Source organism: Chionomys nivalis, chromosome 21 (assembly GCF_950005125.1).
Source record: "Chionomys nivalis chromosome 21, mChiNiv1.1, whole genome shotgun sequence".
NCBI classification, from domain to species: Eukaryota; Metazoa; Chordata; class Mammalia; order Rodentia; family Cricetidae; genus Chionomys; species Chionomys nivalis.
Window position 1 is genome coordinate 19,070,754 of NC_080106.1, and position 21,102 is coordinate 19,091,855.

General features: G+C 38.0%; 1 protein-coding gene across 2 annotated transcripts in view; it reads left to right on the plus strand.

Annotated features, from left to right (window-relative positions):
• The window catches only part of Ap1g1 (adaptor related protein complex 1 subunit gamma 1), an 87,059-nt gene that overhangs the window by 28,631 nt on the left and 37,326 nt on the right, over nucleotides 1–21,102 (plus strand). For both annotated transcript variants that reach the window (XM_057753269.1, XM_057753268.1), the window contains 2 exons: nucleotides 2,246–2,449; nucleotides 16,198–16,322. In XM_057753269.1, the coding sequence (XP_057609252.1) occupies nucleotides 2,249–2,449; nucleotides 16,198–16,322 (326 nt within the window). In that variant the 5' untranslated portion in view covers nucleotides 2,246–2,248. The remainder of the gene's footprint in view (nucleotides 1–2,245; nucleotides 2,450–16,197; nucleotides 16,323–21,102) is intronic.

The window sequence follows — 21,102 nt, forward strand, 5'->3', positions numbered from 1 at the left end:
TTTCATATGCTCGTGGCTATTTATTTTTATTTATTAATTTTTTAAAAAATATTTATTTATTATGTAAATAATATTCTGTCTGCGTGTATGCCTGCAGGCCAGAAGTGGGCACCAGACTCCATTACAGATGGTTGTGAGCCACCATGTGGTTGCTGGGAACTGAACTCAGGACCTTTTGGGAGAGCAGGCAATGCTCTTAACCTCTGAGCCATCTCTCCAGCCTTATTTTATTTTATTTTGCAACAGAGTCTTATGTAGCTCAGACTAACCTTGAACTTGTTATGTAGCTGATGATAATCTTGAATTTCTGCTCCTGCTTTTACTTCCCAAGTGCTGGGATTATAGGTATGTAGCACTATGCCTCCATGCTGCTAGGGCTTTGTGCTTACTAGGCAAGTAAGTACTCTTTGTCAGCTGAGCTAGATCTTTAGCCTCTGTGTCTCTCTAGAGAAGTGTCTTTACGAATCTTTTACCCATTTAAAAATAAGCTTGCCTTATTATTGAATTATAAAATTTATATATTCTGAATAGACATCATTTATCAGAAATGCATTGTCCCTCTACTCTCATGACTTACCTTAATTTTGTTATATTTTTATTTGTATGTGTGTATATGAAGGCTTATACGGTGGTGATTGAGTGGAGATCAGAGAATAACTTGTAGGAGTTGGTTGACTTTCTACTTGTGGACCTGGGGATTGACCTAAATTGTCAGGCTTGGAGGCAGGTACCTTTACCTACTGAGCTATCTCATTGACCCAGGATGAATTTTTTCTCCCCAAGTAGAAATCCACGTATATTGGTACTTTTTGCTAAAGACTAGGTTTGCAACTTTATTGAACTAGTTGAACATTCCTGAACTTAACATTGTGTTCTGTCATTCTCCAACTCTCTCCTTAAATTCAGTTCTGCACGATCTTGTTTGTTTTATCTTTGTAATAATCTTTAAAATTAAATAGTACAAAATTTTCAGCTTTATTATTTTATTTTCCCTTAAGCTTGTTTTGGCTGTTATAAAATACTTGTTTTTTTGAACTCTGACACTAAATTGGGTTACCTTCAGAGCTTGGCTAATTTTTGTCTTTATGTCACTTTTTTAAAAATTAAAAAAAAATGTCTTTGGAACCATGTTTTATTTAGCCAAGCTGACCTCAAACTGATACCTCTAAATTTCTGATCTTTTGCATCTGCCTCTTGATGTATTGGATTAGAAACACCCCGCCCCCCCGAACCTCCTTCCCCACTGGATGTTATTGGTGCTGGGGATTTAAATTTAGGGCTCCGTGAATGACAGGCAAGTACTCTACCAGCTGAGCTGCCTCCACTCCTTTATCTCAACTACACTAAAAGTGTATTTTCAAAATAACCCAGTGCACTAAAATGCTGTTTGTTGGACAGATGATTGCTTTTTAATCTGACAGTTGGTTCTTTCTAATTTCTCATACTTTGTTGAGTTGAGCTGTGACTCTGGTTATGTTCATTTGACATTTTATTGAGTTGTGTTGAATTTAAGAGCAGTTGAACAGAAAACTTCTGTATTATTTTCTTTTTTTTAATAAATATTCAAATATTTATTTATTATTTATACAATATTCTGTCTGTCCGTGTGTCTGCAGGCCAGAGGAGGGCACCAGACCTCATTACAGATGGTTGTGAGCCACCATGTGGTTGCCGGGAATTGAACTCAGGACCTTTGGAAGAGCAGGCAATGCTCTTAACCACTGAGCCATCTCTCCGGCCCCCTTCTGTCTTATTTTCAAAGTCAGTCATAGGCGTTTTCAAATTACCTTAATGATTAAGTAAAAATTTGTGCTAGTATTTCAGGTTTCTTGTGAGATGTATAGATACAGTATCTTCCCTTCCTTTTTGAAACATTGGATTGCTTTTGTATCTCAGGCCAGCTTGGAACTGTGTACCCTAGGCTGGCCTTGAACTCATGGTAATTTTCCTACCTCTGCCTCTCTAATGCTAAGATTACAGGAATGAGCCATCATACCTGGCAAACATTGATGTTTCTGTGTTTTATTTTGTTTTGTTAGCCCTTTATAGTCTTTCTAGAAATTTACTAAGTTGTGGAATTTGCATATAGTATCTTTTAAGCTTATTAGCAAACTTTTTTATCTAAGCTGGATTTAGCAAGTCTTGTGTTCTTAAAAGCAAGTCAGTATTTTATATGGGAAGTTGTATGAATGGTTTTGGAAGCAAAACATATGAACATTTCCATTTTATGTCTTTCCATATCCAGAGGATGCCAGCCCCCATCAGATTGCGGGAGCTGATCCGGACCATCCGGACAGCCCGGACCCAAGCTGAGGAACGAGAAATGATCCAGAAAGAATGTGCTGCAATCCGGTCATCATTTAGAGAAGAAGACAATACATACCGGTGTCGGAATGTGGCAAAATTACTGTATATGCACATGCTGGGCTACCCTGCTCACTTTGGACAGGTAGGCTGAGGGGAGACCACATCTAGCAAGGCCACTTACTATTTGAATAACAACGAGTTAGGGAATAAAACCTTTCCTGACAGGGAGATGCCTGTAATTGCAGTCTGAGCGTTGTGGCACCAAGGATAGGGTGGAGAGAGCAATTGTGTACCTGGAAAGGCACGCTATTCCCTCATTTGTCCTTCTCACTGTAATTCTTTATGTGGATCAGAGACTTTTTTTTTTAAATGGTGGCCCCAGCTTAAATATTTACTTGATTAACTAGAGGGCTAAATGTTCTGGCAGAGGACCTGGGCTATAATAAATATTTAATTAGTGTTTGCTGAATGTTTCCTTCGTTAACTTTCCTTGTGCATGATGTATGGGAAAATGTCATGACATATGCTTTTAAGTTAAAGATATTAAGTGGATGCCAGATACTTGAATTTTGTTTTGTCCTGATTTCCTCAGGCCTTAGTTGCTGCAACTTTTGTGCAACTCATTCTGCCTGCTGATTCTCTTCCTGACACAAATGTATGTTCTTTGCTTTCTCCAGTCTGTGCATTGAGGATGATAGTTTCAGTTACATGTGTTTTTTTCTTTTGGTGCTTAGACTTGATAGGGGCTTAGGATTTAGTCACAGAAGATGTATGAGTTGTTTTAAAATTTCTTAACTTTTTTTTTCAGTCTTAAAATTCTATTTTACTTAAGAATCAGTGCTACCTAGTCTTTTAAAGGAATGGACTCCAAAATTGAAAGACTGGTGCAACACTAGGGAAGAAAAGTATTCGCATAGCCTTTCTCAGATAGCATGATACATCTGTCATGTCTGGAGGACAGTAGTCAGCCTATCTGTTTAGCTCAGTGGCTTGAGTGAAAGGAAACCTCTTGCCAACTTAGAACAAAGTACTCAGATCGGGTTTTATCAGACTTCTGTCAGTTCGTGTTCTGCTTACGTTGGGGGCTGTAAGTAGGGTCAGCAGCTTTAGAAATACGTGATTGGGCACGGGAGAACATTAGTTGTTTTGAGAAAAACTGAGGTATTACCGTAAGAAGAAAGGAGACTGGTTTAGAAGAAAGGGAGCAGCAAAAATAGTGGCTGTCTCCTGTGGATGTATTCATTCATTATTCGATTTCCATAGGAGTAGTCATAAATAGCATTATTTTTCCACATCTGTTGTTAACAGTTTTCTTAAAAAAATATAACCAGTGCCTCCTTTGATATAGATTTTATATTTTATTCTTACAGAATTAATGGAGTCAGAGCCTAAAGATGCTAATATTTCAAGGTATAGGCTACATTAAATTTGATTCAAATGATTACTATATACTGCATGGCATGATAGAAAACATGGACGTCCATATAGTCTTAGTTGATTTTCATTTGAAGCATTAGGTCAGATTTATAGAAGTCTGATATTATAAATTGAGATTTAAAAAAGCAAAGGATAAGACTCAGAATCCCTCCATTTGGAGATGTTCACTGTTAACATCTTGTGAACAGCACACTTATATGTCCTCAAGAGAGTTCTAAGGGGGGAAACTCTTGAATTTAAAATCAGAGTAGATTTAAGGTGTTGGAGATTTTATTTTGAAAAAGATACTTGTGTATGTACATGTATACACATACACACACAAAGTTAAAGTTCATTTCTATAACATGATTAAATAAAATAACGTGGGCCAAGGTATAGTTTTTTAGTGGTGGAATTCTTGCCTAGTGTATGTAAAGTCCTACAATTGATCCATAGTATCACATTAGAAGTAATTAGTTTCCCGGAATTGGTGACTTTGACTTTTGGGGGATATTTTGGAACTTAATTATTTGATAAAACACTGAATTTTTAGTTGAAAAGTATGTATATGCAAGAAAGCGATGGTAAAATTTTGGTTAAAAAATAAAGATCTTTCTGTTTGGGGCTAAGAATTATAATTTTAAGTCCATTACTCTGTTTCTTTTACTTAAACAAATTCCTTCCTTATTCATGTCTTTAATTTCTTTTATATTATGCCCATAAGAGGTTCATATCTTGATTCTCTCACTTTCTTGTTTGAGTAGCAGCCATTCTTGTTGAATTGTGTATAACAGCTGCCCTGTGATTGCATTTTATTTGTCAGATGGGCTATTTATTATTTTAGTCAGGAGCTGTATGGTAGTCATTGAGCGCTTGAAATATGGCTCGTTTAACTAAGGTGACTATTAAAAGGAAAATAAAATTTTCTTGAGTATTGATTCAGTTATTGGACATCTTTTAAATGTGTTTTAAGCAACTTGAATACGTGAGTCTATCAATTGTATATTTTATGAAATTGAAATACAGTTAAAGCATTTCGTCTGAAAATGTATACAAATTGAAATGTGCTGTAAGTGTAAAGTACATACTGTATTTAGAAGCCTCATACATAGAAGTGTAAAATATTTAATACTTTCTATGATGATATGTTGAAATGATACTTTAGATAAATTGGTCAAATAAAATATATTATTAAAACTAATTTCACTTGTTTCTTTTTAATTTTTAATGCAGTGTCTAGCATGATGCTGTCAATAGAAACAAAATGTGAAGAGCCAGGCATGGTGGTGCGTGCCTATAATCCCAGCACTTGGGAGGCCAAGGCAGGAGGATTGCTGCGCTTTTAAGGCTAGCTTGGGCTACATAGCAAATTTAGGCAAGCCTGGCCTACATACTAAAACCATGTCTCAAAAATGCCAAGAAGAAAAATTTAATGAGACACATAAAAAATGTAAAATTTTTAGTAGCCACTTTAATAAAAATCTCATTTAAGTTTTACAGTAAAACCTTGAGGTAGGTAAATTGTCTTGAAGATGAATTCTTGTCCTATAGAGAGCCAGAAAAAAAATTAAATTCAGAGTTTTAAGTGACTTGTTTAAATTCATTCAGCTAGTAAATACTAGACTATACTTCAATCTTTGTAACACAAAAGCCCATTCAGTTTTTGGATTTAGTTAAATTCTATAAATAGTTATTTCCATTAAGTTTGTTTTTTATTCCTGCCAAACCACAATGTGACCAAGAGAGTAAAAGCTTCCAGCATCAATTTAAAAGACTAAAACAATAGTTCAAAGTTAGAGTTAGGAGGAGTGACTCAAAACAGGCCAGAGTAGCTGTTGTTGAGTCAACCAAAGCAGAAGAGGGGGTTTAGTTCCATGGGCCAATGCCAGAGTCCAGGAACAAGCCTGCAGGGGCCAGGCTGCCCAGGGTGAATTCCACCTTTCCTATTTTCCTGAATGATTTGGAACAAGATCTTTGACTCCTCTCCCTTTTCTTCACTCTTTTACTCTCTTCCTCTTTATCCTGTTTTGTCTCCTCCATCTTTTCCTTTTAAGATCTTTGACTTTTGTGTGTCAGTGTCCTCATCTGTAAAATGGAGACAATCCTAACCCCTTCCTAGGGCTATTATGAAGAGTAAGTTAATAAATGTTAGACATTTATGTTTTGTACATAAAACGGTACCTATTTTATCATTTCCTGGAGGAGAGCAAACAGCTTTTGGAAATAATGTATTCTACGAGATTGTCTTCCATAGGTCTTTTATCATCAGGGTTCCTGTCAGTAACAGTACCCCTTAATGTTTTATACCAGAAATAATAAAACATTTCCATAGGTGCATAACCTTTCACTTGTATGGTTTAGACACAATCTTATTTTGTATTTGTGTGTGTGTGTGTGTGTGTACATATCCCACAGTGCACATGTGACAGTAAGATGACTACTTGCAGGGATTGCCTCTCTCTCCCTCCTCCATGTGGATTCAGGGATAGAACTCAGGTCTGTAGGGCTGGTGACAATGCCATCTTGCTGACTACAAGTTGAGTATCTAAAGTGTATTTTAGAAGTAGAAAATTTGTTCCAGGACCAAATTTTTCTACAGTTCTGTTTTGGAAAATTGTTTTGAATTTGCTGCAAATATATAAAAATGAAGGAACTTCACATAGAAATATGGTCTTCTGCTATAGCTTAGAAAAATCAGAAGCTTTGGCAACACTAGATGCATGTTGCCAGGTGGTAGTCAGAGGGCTGGGCATTGTTCTCTGTGTCTCCCTAGATTCAGCCTACCTGCTTTGTCTGGTTTCCTGTGTGTGAGTCATCCCTCTGTCAGTGGAGCATCACTGTCCACTCCTTCATAAACACAGTGCTTGCCATGAATTTTAAGAGACATTTATCTGCTGGTTCTCTAAAGCTTCTATTCTAAACAAACATCATCCTTAAAGATTTATGTGTCTATCTGTGCGTACGTGTGCATGTACATGGTTTGTTCTTTAATTTTTTAACAGTTGCCACAAGGAATTTTTTTTTAAACAAACAACTCAGTTTTTATTTGAGATTTGCTTATTTTTGGTATATGTGAATGAATATCTTAGCTGCCTGTATGTCTATGTACCATGTGCATGCAGTGTCTGACGAAGCCAAAAGAGGGTGTCGGATACTTTAGAACTGGAGTCAGAGCTGGTTGTTAGCTGCTTTTTTGGTCCCAGGTCCTCTGGAAGAGCATTCAGTGCTCTTAATTGTTGAATTTCTCCACCCCCCCCCCAAATATAGTTTTTATATATGTTTTTTACCTAGCAACATTATTGAACTTAAAGTTGCTCTCTATGTCATTACTACTATTGTTTGAGAACAAAGGCAATTCTTTTTCCTTTATCATTCTCAACACTTTCTCATCTGCTTACTCTAGTGTATGGGTACTGCATATTAAAAAGAGACAGTATTTAATCCCAGCACTTGGGAGGCAGAGGCAGGAGGATCTCTGTGAGTTGGTGGCCAGTGAGCTCCATACTAGCCAGGACAACATAGTCACTGTTTTACACAAAATGGGGGGGGGGGGGGGGAACCAGTGCTGTCAGGCATCCTTATTAAAAATCTTAAACCACATATTATGACTAAATATGGTGACTGTCATTGACTTTAGGTAGTTATCCTTTATCATGTGAAAACCTTTAATATTTAATCTCATAAAATGCCCTTTCACTGTGTGCTGAAATAATCATGGTTTTCTCTTCTTAATCAGTGATTTTTATTAATAGCTATTCTGTATTTTCCTTTGTAGTTTTTTCATTTGCATTGCAGATTGGCCTTACCAGTATTTGAACACATATATTAGCTTATTTTGTTTTGTCCCTTAACATGTCCTAATAAAGAGGAACTGGGCAAGTAGCTCAGGTAGGAGGGTATTTACCTAGATAAATGATCATCTTGGGTGATGATGCATACCTGTAATTCCAACACTCTGAATCAGAACTTAAAAGGTCATGCTAGGCTATATAGAGTTTGAGGCCAGCCTGGGATATATGGGACTTGTCTGAAGAAAAAGAAAAAGAAGAAGAAAAAGAAATAAAAGCCCTAAAAACAATGATTGGACCATTAACAGACCCAGATTGTGATCTCCAAATGCTATTTCATTTTTAAAGAGCCTGAACCTATTAGAATGATGACAGGTCCTAAATGCATGTTAAGAAATGTATAAAGCAAGTTAGAACCGTTATTAGTCTGTCAGGGACCAGAAAGACGAGCTACAGAGGTTGTTAATAGAGATTTCAGTAGTCATTGGAAGAAGCTGTCACACTCCCAACTCCGATAACTGAGTGCTGAGGTTAATAGTATAATTGATTAAAAAAGATAAGCCCGTCCCCAGTCCAGCATGTGGGTGTTGAATCCAGGCTCTAGAGCTTGCTAAATGTGTGACCAGCTATAGAAGTTCATCTTCAGCATCAAGCAAGTTAGCATCCATGAAAGCAAGCTAATATTTAAACAAAGTTGGTCATACTTAAAAGAGACTACAGAATTAACTCATTTTGAAACTGATCAATAGAAGGAAAGAAACATTTATCTTTGTTTTTCGTTTCAGTGTTTCTTCTGAAAGAATTGTTGGTAATCTGATGATCCATATAGAGAAGTTGCTTCTTAGAATTTTTGGTTAGCTGATAAGAGGGGAGTGTAAGGGAATTAGACTATTACATCTTGCCGCACCTGGTGATCTGAATTACTGCTGATGTCTGAGGAAGGAAAATGAGAGTGCCCCCTGATGAAAGTGAATATTGCTACCTTAGGGCGGTACATTTTTGCGAGATCAAATCAAAACAAACCTTTCTGAAAAATCAGCATCTGATCAAGCTGTTTAATTGTATATAGTGGAAAACAGTTCTTGTCCATTATGCAGAGACAGCATAACTGTCTTCATTGCAGCATTGTTTTTCCTAGTAAAACATTAGTTTTAAAAAACAGCAGGTAAGTTTATATTCACAAGTAGGCGGCACAGATAGGAGTGTATTACACTGTAAGTGTGAATTAGAGTTTGTATTGATGGGGAGTGAGAAGATCAGGTATGTAATGTTTGAAGAACCCTTTAAGCAGCTTTTCTACATGTATAGTAGGGACACCAGTTCTGGATGGTTGGTTACTTCTGAAATGGAGAGGAAGGAAAAGGCTCTGAGGCTTAACAAGCAGAGGCTTCAGCTGAAATTATGGTATTTAAGAAAGGAAAAAAATAAGCCAGGTTTGGTGGTGCAGACCTGTGATCTAGGTACTTAAGCAGGATTGCAAGTGCAAAGGCAGCCTGGGCATCTGGTTTTAAAAATGGCTCAGGCCATAGCTTAGTTGGCACATGCCATTTGCCTTGAGTTCAGTTCAAATGGCACAAGTTCATAATTCCAGCATCTGGAAGGTGAAGGCAGGATCAAAAAGTTCAAAGTCATTTCTTAGTTACATTGTGATTTTGAGGCCAGCCTAGAATACATGAGATACTCTCCTGAAAACAACAAAACAAATAAGATCTGAGGTTTATTGACAGAGTGATAAAGTGTTAGCTTAGCATGCACAGGGTTCTAAATTGTCAGGTTATCACCCAGCCCCCACATTAAGTAGTGCAAAATGTTGACTGATAAAGGTAGTTGGTGTATCAGATAGTGTTAGAGTTTTTATGTATTTTCGAATAAAATACTTTATAGGTATTTATCTTAAGAGAAGTGATTCTTAATATGAATGTCAGGTTTGAGAGATTTTTTTTCTCTGACAGAGAAAAAAGGTTTCTTTTCTGTAAAGATGTTGCTAGGCTACATAGTGGTAATTGTAACAAGCTTGTTTTTTGAAAGTGTGTGTTAACTAGAGTGTAATTTTTTTTAATGGTAAAATAAAACAAATAGGCATAAAGCTCCATTGTTAAATTTTCAAGCAAATGCACGTGTGCTCCTGACTTCCTGTAAGTTTCTTCTAAAAGCTAACAGATTGGAGCACCTTTTTTCCCTGGACAGCCATCTTAAACACGGATAAAATGGGACATTGGTATTTGCTTCAGAAAAGTGTGACAAGACCAGAAACCTGTTGGGTGCTTCTTTCTTTTTGGTATGTATGTGCTGGTGCACGTGGCCATGTGGACTCATGTGGAGGCTAGAGGTTGATGTGGGTTATCTTGTCAGTTGCTTTTTCAGTTCACTTTTTGAGAACAGATCTCGTTCATAAACCTGGAGCTCACAGTTTCAGCCAGAGTAGCTGAGTAGTACATGTGTGGGATCAGCCTCTTGTGCCCTTGGCCTAGTCTTCTCCCACCCCCATTTCTGGGATCACAGATACATGCTGCTAAGCCTGACTTCTTAAAGATTTACACACCCACCCACCCACCCGCCACCATTTGTTCATGTGTGTGTGTGTTCACATGTACTCCATGACTTGTATGTGGAGATTATAGTTCATTTTGTGGAAATCTGTTCTTTCTACCATGTGAGTCCCAGGAATTGCACTCAGCTTGTCAGGCTTGGTGGTAAGCTCATAAAAACTATTTTACTTTATGTGTATCAGTGTTTTACCCAGATGCTTGTTTCTTTTTATGTTCATACTTGCTGGATAGCCTGGAACTGGAATTACTGAAGGTTGTAAACCACCTTGTGAGTGCTGGGAATTGAACCCAGGTCCTCTGTAAGAGCAGCAAGTGATATTAACTACAAAGCCATCTCTCCAGCTCCCAAACCTAATTTTTTACATAAAGGTTGGGGATCCTCACTTACACAGCGAACACTTTACCCACTGAGCCTTCTCCTCAGACCTAAAGTTCTTATAAAAATTTATAGCCAAGCGGTAGTTGCACATACCTTTAATCCCAGCACTTGGGAGGCAGAGACAGGTGGGTCTCTGTGAATTTGAGGCCAATCTGGTCTACAGAGCTAGTTACATGGAGAAACCCTGTCTCCAAAATAATAATAATAATAATAATAATAATAATAGTAATAATAATTGTTTTGGTTTGAAGTTTTCTTTTAAAAAGGAATATTAAACGTCATCTAGAACAAACAGTCTCAACTTAAAGTCTACTCTATCACAATTTCCTTGAAGTAACCAGCCATGCTGGTACATAGCTATAGTTATACCATTTGGAAGATGGAGGCAGGAGGGTCGAAAAGTTTAGGGTCATCCTTGAGGTACACAGGAAGCTGTAGTTGAAGGTCAGCCTGGGATACAAGAATTCCTGTCCCAAAAAGCCATAAAACCAAAAATAAAGAATTTCCTAGAGCTGTCCTATACTTTGAAAACTGCCTGCCAATTCTCACCAATCCATCTTAAGAATCATTCCTAAGCCTCCGTGCTTGTTCTGGAGAGGACTGATAGCTTCAAGTCTCTTAGACTTGCTGGTAATGGCTGACTTGAATGCATCTGCTGAGGATGATTCTGAGGCTGTTTCAAAGATCAGCTACAGAGAATTAATGATTCCCTGGAAGACAATGATGGGAAACCCATTCCTGCCCCTAAGTGGAATTAGGGTAAAAGTGGTCCAGCTCCTAATTTGGACTGATTTCTTTCTAATCCAGTATGTGTTTCGTAAGGAAATAGGAGCCTTTCTCTGATCATTTTCCCCACCAGAATTGGGTACCCTTGTTTTCATAGTATCCTATGTGTAACGACTATGTGTGTGTGTGTGTGTGTGTGTGTGTGTGTGTGAGAGAGAGAGAGAGAGAGAGAGAGAGAGAGAGAGAGAGAGAGAGAGAGAAATTATATATTTCCTTTGAGTATCAATATCTGGCACATTGGTTACTACATTGCAGGAGTTTACTAATTTAGAGCAGGATGTGTTTAGGGATCAAGCTGGTGGTAATCATACCATCTCAAAACAGTGTCTCCCAATTAGAAGCAAATGTTAAAAAGAAAATCAGAGAACAGGAAAGAGATCATTATCAGGCTTTGAAATTAGAGGTAGGAGAGAGGCGGAGATTCCTATGGAAAGGCAAGTATACCACAGTGCAAGTTAAATAGTGATGTTGACAAAGGGGAATTTGATAAGAGGTATAAAGTAATTACTAGCAGAAAAAAAGCAAAGCTTTTGTAGGGATTAGGAACAAACACACAGAAGTTCTTACAAGCACCTGCAGCAATTATACAGGTCTCATAATAATCAGTCTTCATGAATTTCTCTTAAAAGATTGATTCACCCCCCCCTTAACTAAGCATTACATCTTCTTAAGATTCTAGTGTCTTACTTTGTAAAGTGTTCTCATACTCAAATGAGCTTTTGTTAATTACCATTCAGTTATATAGAAGTAATTTCCCCCTCAATTCTGTTAGCTTTTCTAACCACCAGCTACTTCCATTTCTGGTCTCTCTCTCTCTCTCTCTCTCTCTCTCTCTCTCTCTCTCTCTCTCTCTCTCTCTCTCTCTCTCTCTCCCCCTCTTCCCTCTTTCTATCTGTCTACCTACCTATCTGTCCATCCGCTCCTCCCTCCCTCCCTCCCTCCCTCCCTCCCTCCCTCCCTCCCTCCCTCCCTCCCTCCCTCCCTCCCTCCTTCGAGACAGGGTTTCTCTGTAGCTTTGGAGCCTGTACTGGAACTTGCTCTGTAGACCAGGCTGGCCTCAAACTCATAGAAATCCGCCTGCCTCTGCCTCCTGAGTGCATGAGTAAAGGCATGTGCTACCACCGTCCAGCCCATTTCTGTTTTCATTAATGAATTATTCTTTCCTAGTCTATTTTTATTATTTTTCCTTGGAATAGGTAATGACAGTGTAACTGATTCTAAGTTTGAAAGATGCAGAAGGATTAGGATAAAACTTTTTTCTATTATCTTTCCATCACTTACTTGTTCTGTAGGCCACTAGTGGCTCAACTTCTTAATAAACATTCTTCCAGATATATAATGTACATTGTCCATCTGCAGGTGATTGTAGCACATTGTCTGCATTGGGCACTCATCTGTCCTGAATAGTAATCCATATCAGTATATCAGCATCCTTACTCAGGGACTGAAGAGATGACTCAGTGGCTAAAAACTGTTCTTGCAGAAGACCCAGGTTCAATTCCCAGCACCCACATGGTGGTTCACAACTGCCCATAACTTCAGTTCTAGAGAATCTGATGCCATCTTTTGACCTCTGTAGATCCCAGGCAGAGATATGGTGCAGAGATAGACACTCAGGCAGGATACTCATACAAATTAAAAAAGAATTTCTTGTTGGGTGGTGGTGCACACGTTTAATCCCATCACTTGGGAGGCATAGTCATATGGATCTCTGAGTTTGAGGCCAATCTGGTCTACAGTGAGTTCCAGGTCAGCCAAAACTTTACAGAGAAATGCTGTCTTGCAGATTAGCAACAACAAACAAACAAACATTAAACTTCTTTGGGCTAGGGCATTTAGCTGCACGATAGAGTACTTGCCTACCTAGTTCTCAGAAGACCCTGAGATCAGTTCCCAGCAAAAGAAAAAGATATATGTTTTTGTTTTCCCTCCAACTTCTTTGATGTGTTCATAGTAGTATATTTTGCCCTATAGGTTTGCTGACAGCCTGATATTATGGAGACATTTTCTCAATTGAGGTTCCTTCCCCTCTGATGATTCTAACTTGTGTCAAATTGACATAAAACCAGTCAATACACCCTCTTCTACCCTCTGAGAGCAACCCACATGCTTGTATACATACATACGTTTGCATTCAGACACATGCGTAAATAAACATAAAATTTTTTTAAAGTCACTTTCTGAGACAGGGTCTCTCTATGTAACCCTGGTTATCTTGGAACTCACTTTGTAGACCAGGCTGGCCCGGAACTCAGAGATCTGCTCACTTCTGCTTCCCGAGTGCTGGGATTAAAGGCATGTACCACCAATCTCTGTATAAAAATAAATTTTAAAAGTAACATCTCCTTCTATGCCAGGCTCTTCACATCCAAAGATGGCTTTGCTGTCAACCACGAAATTGGATGTGAATAAAAATAATCCTTGTTCTTTTAAAAAAAAAAAAAAGTATAAAAAAAGTATCTCTGCATGGTGGGGATTTATAAGTCTCTTTAACCACCTTTATTGAAGCTTCTTTTATAAACCATATAGCTCATGCTTTTTAGTATACAGTTCAATATCTTATAACTTAATTTAATTTGTGTTTGTTTTATGAGGTTAACTGTATTTATTTGAACTGTTTTTGTTTTCTCTGAATTGTCTGGCCTAATCTTTTTTCATTTTAATATTGGATTTTCGGTCTTTTTCCACAATCAGTTGGTAAGAGGCCTTATGAATGTGAAATGAGTTGCAAATATGTTTTCCAAGGGGCATTTGTCTTTTGAATTCGGCCATATAGTTTGGTATAAAAGTCAGTTTCCTTTTAAGATTGTTTGGGATATGAATATAGTGAGACTAGGGTTGGGGAGCTAGCTTAGTCATTAGTCAGTACAGTGCTTGTGCAGCCATCATAGAGAACCCGAGCTTGGTCTGTAGAACCAAGTAGAAAAAGCTGGGTGTCATAGTGTGCCCTTGCCATCTCAGGGCTGGGATGCAAGACAGGAGACTCCTTGGGACTCACTGACCAGTTAGCCTACCCTAAGGCCAGTAACAGACCCTGTCTCAAAAATAAAATAAAATTAAATTAAATTAAACAAGTGAGTGCTGGCAAGATGGCTTAGTAATTAGGAGTGCTTATTGTGTAACCATGAGGACCTGAGTTCAAATCTCAGCACCTACTTAACAAGCTGGGCACGGTCTCATGAATACCAGTAACTCCAGCTCTGGGGTGGTGTGAATGGTGGCAGCTCACAGAAAGCAAAAATAGCTCAAACAAATGAAGTTCACCTTTATCATTTCCAAAATATATCTCAATAAAGAAAGAAATGGTGACTTGTGTGACTGTCTTAAAACACATTCCTAATGATATGTGCGGTGCCTAAAAGAGTGTGGCCTGCTCACTAGATAATTTAAATAAAATGCTTATTTGCGTAGTGTGTGGAGTTGACCTTGAGCAAGGTTCAGTAATGATAATGGAGACTTTTGTGATATTTGAATCTTGATATTTTCTTCCTTGACAAAATTGTTGTAGAATTATTCAATGGAATGTTTGAAAACTAAGCTTAAAGTAGAATTTTTGATATAGTGTGTTTGAGAGGTAGTGTGTCATATAGCCCAGGATGGCCTGCTGTGTAGCTGAGATTGATCTTGAATCGACCCTTCTGCTTTCGTCTCGGCCATGCCCAGATTACAGGCTTGCCCTACTAAGTGTGCTTCAAAGGGAAACTTTGCTAACATTTCAGCTTCTGATTGTTTCCTTCACCAGCAGGGCCCTTTCTGCACACATTGACGTCAACTTCTATTCAGAAATTGTTTTTAAATTTTGAATAGAATATGTTGCAGGAAGGGCAGGGCTGCTACTTCCCTCTTCACTCTCGTGCTCCAACCCCCTTTACAGAAAGTTTGCTTTCTCTTTTGATTCTGGTCTTGGGATCTTAACATTGTAATTGTAGTCAGTCACCTAACTTGAGGTGCTTTAGTAATTAACAGGTATCTTAAAAGAATAATTAAAAATAGCTTCAAAGAGTTCTATTTGTAGAACTGCTTTACTTCCTTCCATTTCACTTGAGCCCATTAATAAGATGAATTCATAATGGAAAGTAGTCTCAAGTGACCGTTGCTTCCTATGTACACAGGTTTCTTGTTGGAAGCCCTTCCGAAGATGTATAATTCAAAAGGAGAGTGTAATTTAAAAGCCTCTCTTGGGGAGTTTGATTCGTGGATATCCTTTGAAAAACATTAGCCCAGAGGGAATGTTTGATTTTTTTTTTTTTTTGTCCAGATGAAACCTGAAAGTGTATCTGAGTAGTTGTGACTTTCATGAAAGGCCCAGTCTCACTTATAAAGGCTCTTAGCCCTGAAGAGTTTAGTTAAGGGTAGCTGTCTTTTATTGTTTTGTGACCCCAGGACATCACACATGCTAGACAAGTGCTTTTCCAATAATTACCTGAAGAAAAAAAAATATAGAAGACATTTTAGATTAGTATCACTATGGCATTTTGCTCTGGAGACTTTATTTTCTTTCTGCATTTGATTCCTTGGTTTAAACCCTAAATGTAATGCTTTCAATGTTATATCAAAATTCTTGAATTCATTGTATATTTTGAATTTTAAGATACTATTGAGTGCTTTATTTCCAGTTGTTAAGTGTTCTGATTCTCAAAATAGAACCAAATCTTTGAAAAAGATTTATTGTTTTATGTGTATGTATGTGTACAAATGCCTGAGGAGAGCAAAAAGGGAGTCATAGTCCCTGGCCTGGGAGGTACAGGCAGTAGTGACCTGCCTGATAATGGTCTTGTGAACCCAACTCAGGTCCTCTGCAAGAGCAGCAAGTGTTTGCTTGCTCTTAATCTCTGAGCCATACAAATTCAAACTCCAGTCCCTGTGAATTGTGAATTAAAAACAATGCTTTTCCTTCTCTGTTCACCCCTCTTTTTTTTTCTTTTTTGTTTTCCTTTTCTTTTTTTCTTTCTTTTTTTTTTTTTTTTTGTAGTTGGAGTGCCTCAAGCTAATCGCCTCACAAAAATTCACAGACAAACGCATTGGGTATTTAGGAGCAATGCTGTTATTAGATGAAAGACAAGATGTGCATCTTCTCATGACCAATTGTATCAAGAAGTAAGTCTTACCTTTTCCTTCCCCCATAACAACTGTTTTACTCTTTTAAGGATTTCTTATGAGAATAAGAATGTCTACTCATTGATTTTTTTTTTATGTTTACTGTCCAGAATATATTTGAGCATCTCTTAATTGTAGCTAATATTGTAAAGATACTAAACAAAAGAAAACGAAAGCATTGCTGTATCTATTTGGACATAATACACAATTAGCAATTAGATAAGCATTTGGATATTTTTAGAAAAGAGAGTACTAGTAAAATCTAGATTTTCATATTTCTTATTTCTAGGATGTTTGATACCATGAATAATGAAATTTTAACTTATAAAAAAATTTCTATTCTATAGTCTGAGTAAGGGACTGAAATTTTAGTAGTGTGGAATTGTACTCATCCTCTGTAAAATATTAGATTTACTTTATTATTCTGTGTATTTATGATATGTGTATGTGAGGGGAGAGTGGTCATTGGAGTGTGTGTGTGTAAGTCAAAGAACAGCTTTTGGAGTCGGTTCTCTCCTTTCACCTTTACGTGAGTTTCAAGGACTGAACTCCTCAGGTCATCAGGCTTGTGTGGCAAGTGCTCTACCCATTTTTACGCCATCTCCCCAGGCCTGAAAATATTTTTTTGAGACAGAGTATTGCTGTGTGTGCCTTAAACTCCTGCTGCGTGGACAGATGAGAGGATCCTGTAGGAAGTTAGCTGTTTTCTCCAGTACCCTCTTAGAATAATCTGTGAAGTGACTACAGTGGTACGTGCCTGTGATCCCACCACTTACAAGATTCAGTCAGGTGATCTCAGGTTCAAGCTTGGGCTGTTTGGTGAGATAATACCAACAAACAAATAAAAAAAGAAAATAGAGGAATTCTGTTAGAAAGTTACAAAAATTCCTTAAGTCTTAAATGGTCAGAAGTACCTTTTGGTTTTGATTTTATCAATGAATTTAATATTTAAAATTTTCTTTTGTTTGTAATATTTTTATATTTGACGTAAAGTAGAAAGGGGATAGGCATTAGGTCTTTATAGACATTTAAATTGTATTTTTCTTTCCATTAGAACTGATCTACTTTAAAATTTTTCAGCATAATAGAATAGCTAAAAATGAGATTTGCATTGTGAAGTGTAGCATTCAAATGCAGTCTATAAACTTAATTTTGGGAAGGATTGTTTTTCTTTGGGGGGTGTCCATGAAATATGAGTAGTGAACATACCAAGTTGGCTAATTATTCAGCTTTATTGCATTGTATGCCTACAAACCAGGTGCTGTTGTAAGCACCAGGGTGGCGAGTAGAAAAGCATGAACAGTATCCCTTAGTGACATGAGACTACATCCTTAAAGGATCATCATGGTTGTCTTCCACATTTGCTGTAACAGGGCTGTTAGGCAGTTCTTCTCCTTTGGTTCTTTCATGGTCTGTTGCTCTGTTATTAACCTTTCAGTCATGTGCAGATAAGCTGGCAGTTCTGCCGAGCAGCAAGACTTGTTAGAGTTAATACCAAGCCAAAGCATAGGCTTGTAGCTTGGTAAAAGTTGAAAACTGAGGCACATCGATAAAGAAAAAAATCTTTGAATTTTTTTTTTTTATTTTGTAATAAAATTTTATCTGGTTGTGGTATCACACACTGTTAGAGTCAGATCGATCACTGAGTTTGAGGCCAACCTGATCTACACAGTGAGACCTTGTTTCAAAATAAAACAAACAATCACCCCCCCTCCCAAGATGCTCCTTTATAAATGCTAGACTGCCTCAAATTCTCTATGTCCAGGCTAGATTTGAACTCAAGATTCTCCAGCCTCAGATTCCTGGCTGCTGGTGTTACAGCTTGTGACATGATTCCCAGCTTGTGTTAGGCCAAATCTCAGGTGAGTTCAGGAGAGGATGTTTTCAGATAATTGAGAATTGATGAGCATTTCATTTTAAGCACGCAGTATTCATATCTCCCTTGTCTGTTCGTCTGCTAGCAAGTGTGTGTGTGTGTTCAGTGTGTGGGTTCATGTGTATTGCAAGGCTCGTGATGTAGCAACATACTGCTTGCTGCTTTACTTACTGGTAGAGGAAAACCTAAGGTAGTTAAAGATCTTGGAGTGAAGTCTTTTAAGAAATTGAATCTAATATTTTAAGAACTTGCATTTTGAAAATATCCTTAACTATTGAAAATGAATACAAAGTCAACTAAATATTTGTAGGAGCTTGGCCTGTAAGTGTTAAAAACCATAGTTAATATTCAAACTTTAATAATTTTATATTAAATTAGTAGAATTAGTATAAAAGAGCAAACTTAACTTTTAAACTTTTTTTTCTTTTTTAATTGAAAATAGTAATAATGGGACCAGGCGTGGTGGTGCATTCCTTTAATCCCAGCTTGTATGAGTCAAACTCAAGTGAATCTCTGTGACTTCGAGCCAGCCTAGTCTATATAGCAAGTTCCAAGATAGCCAGAGCTATGTAATAGAGAGACCCTGTCTCAAAAAGCAAAGCAAAACAAACCGAAACTAATAATGGCCTGGGGGTTTGGTTTAGTGGTAAAGTATTTGCTCTGTGTGTGTGTGTGTGTGTGTGTGTCTCAGTAACTCCACTTCCCCAGAGAATAATAGTGAACTATTGGTTAACATAAGTAAGTTTCCTTCCTTCCTTCCTTCCTTCCTTCCTTCCTTCCTTCCTTCCTTCCTTCCTTCCTTCCTTCCTTCCTTCCTTCCTTCCTTCCTTCCTCCCTCCCTCCCTCCCTCCCTCCCTCCCTCCCTCCCTCCCTCCCTCCCTCCCTCCCTCCCTCCCCCCCCCCCTCCCTCCCTCCCTCCCTCCCTCCCTCCCTCCCTCCCTCCCTCCCTCCCTCCCTCCTTTGTGAGACAGAGTCTCACTATGCAGCTCAGGGCTAGCTTAGTATATGTTGGAATTGTAGACATGTACCTAGCTATGGGTAAAATTTTCTATGAAAATATTTTCTAAAATAAATTCCTGTGTCAAGAGTGGCATTGTTTTATATTTTCCTGCACCACCCAAAGGAAGATAGTTGGATGCTCATGTCTTCACTCACTTTCTTGGCTGTGGCATATTGACTAATGGAGGTAGAGAGAGTCTAGCAGGTATAATGTGGAGAAGGAAAAGACTTGACAGTTGCATGGCACACAATCCCAGTTGTTCTGGAGCTGAGGCCAGAGGATCACAAATTTGGGGCCTGTCTGGGCTATGTAGTAAGTTCAAGTTTGATCTGGGCAAGTTATCCAGACTCTGCTTCACAATAAAAATAAGCACAGTTGAATATGTAGCTGCATGGTAGGTAGAGTTCTTGCTTACTTAGCATAAGCCTGTTTCAGTCTCAGCAGCACCAGGAGTTTTCAGAGTACTAAATATTCTTTGCTGCTGTGCTAACATTGAACACGTGGCCCTCCCCCCCCCCCTTCATTTTTTCAAGACAGGATCTCTCTGTATATTCTTGACTGTCCTAGAACTCACTATGTAGACCAGGCAGGCCTTGATCACAGAGATCCGCCTGCCTCTGCCTCTTGAGTGCTGGGATTAAAGGCATGCACCACCACTGCCCAGCTAAGAAAAAGTTTTGTAAGCATTTATTTGTTTTGTATGTATGTTGGGTCGAGTGTACCAGTGCATGTGTGGGTGTCAGAGAATAACTTGGGGTGGGGGGAAATTGATTTTCTCTGCCCTATCAGTTTTGGAGATTGAGTTCATATCACCAGCCTGGGCAGTAAAATGCCTTTACCACCTTAAACCATTTCACTCTGCCCTTAAGCAATATTTACCCATGAATAATTTTATAATGCCACAGTGGAACCACTTGGAAAAAGAAATTCTTCACTACATTATGTAGATCTTCACTAAATTATGTAGATGCTAATGCATCTCATCTTGAAATATCAAAAATACCTCATGGGTTAGTATTGTCACTGAGTCAATAGAATAGCCATTATATATAAACTGTCAAATTTGTGGAGATGATAGTTTTCCAAAACTACAGTTTTTTTTTTTTGTTTTTTTTGTTTTTTTTACTACAAAGCTTGGATTATGTTGCTAGCAGCAAATATCAGTGTTCCTTTTGAAATTATATGCTCACATGAGTTTCTCCAGAAAATGTACCTCAGGCTAGTCTCAGCATCTTGAGTGATGGGATACAGATGTGTGCCACTGCTGCTGGCTGTTAGTTTAAATGAAGCTGCCTTTCTTCCTTTTTCCTTACCTCAGCCATGCAGTGGCAAACACAGTTTACCATCGTTTACTGCCGCTGCCTTGACTGGTGCTGTGGGCAAGCAGTTTTCCCACCACGGCTTTGCTGACTGCAGAGGCTGGCACAGTTGACAGTATGACAGGATTATGAAAACAGTTTTGAATCTCATGAGCTGTTGAGATGCCTGTAAACTCTGTGAATCAGTGGTTTTCAACCTGTGGGTTGTGACCCTGTTGGGTGTTGCATATCAGATATTCTACATATCAGATATTTACATTTTGATTCATAACAGTAGCAAAATTACAGTTATGAAGTAGCAACGAAATAGTTTTATGGTTGGGGGTCACCACAATATAAGGAACTATATTAAAGGGTCATAACATTAGGAAGGTTGAGAACCACTTCTTTGAACCATGTTGCTAAATGATGCAAAATGCTCAGAAACTGGTAGAAGTATTGCATATCATATAATTTGGCTTCTGAATAACAAGAGTTAATTTCAAGATATAAGTATGTTTGACAGTTCATGTTTTAATACTTCAGCTTTTTTGAGTAAAGCACTATTTTATACAGTAATGTATACATTTTCTGTTATGATCTGAA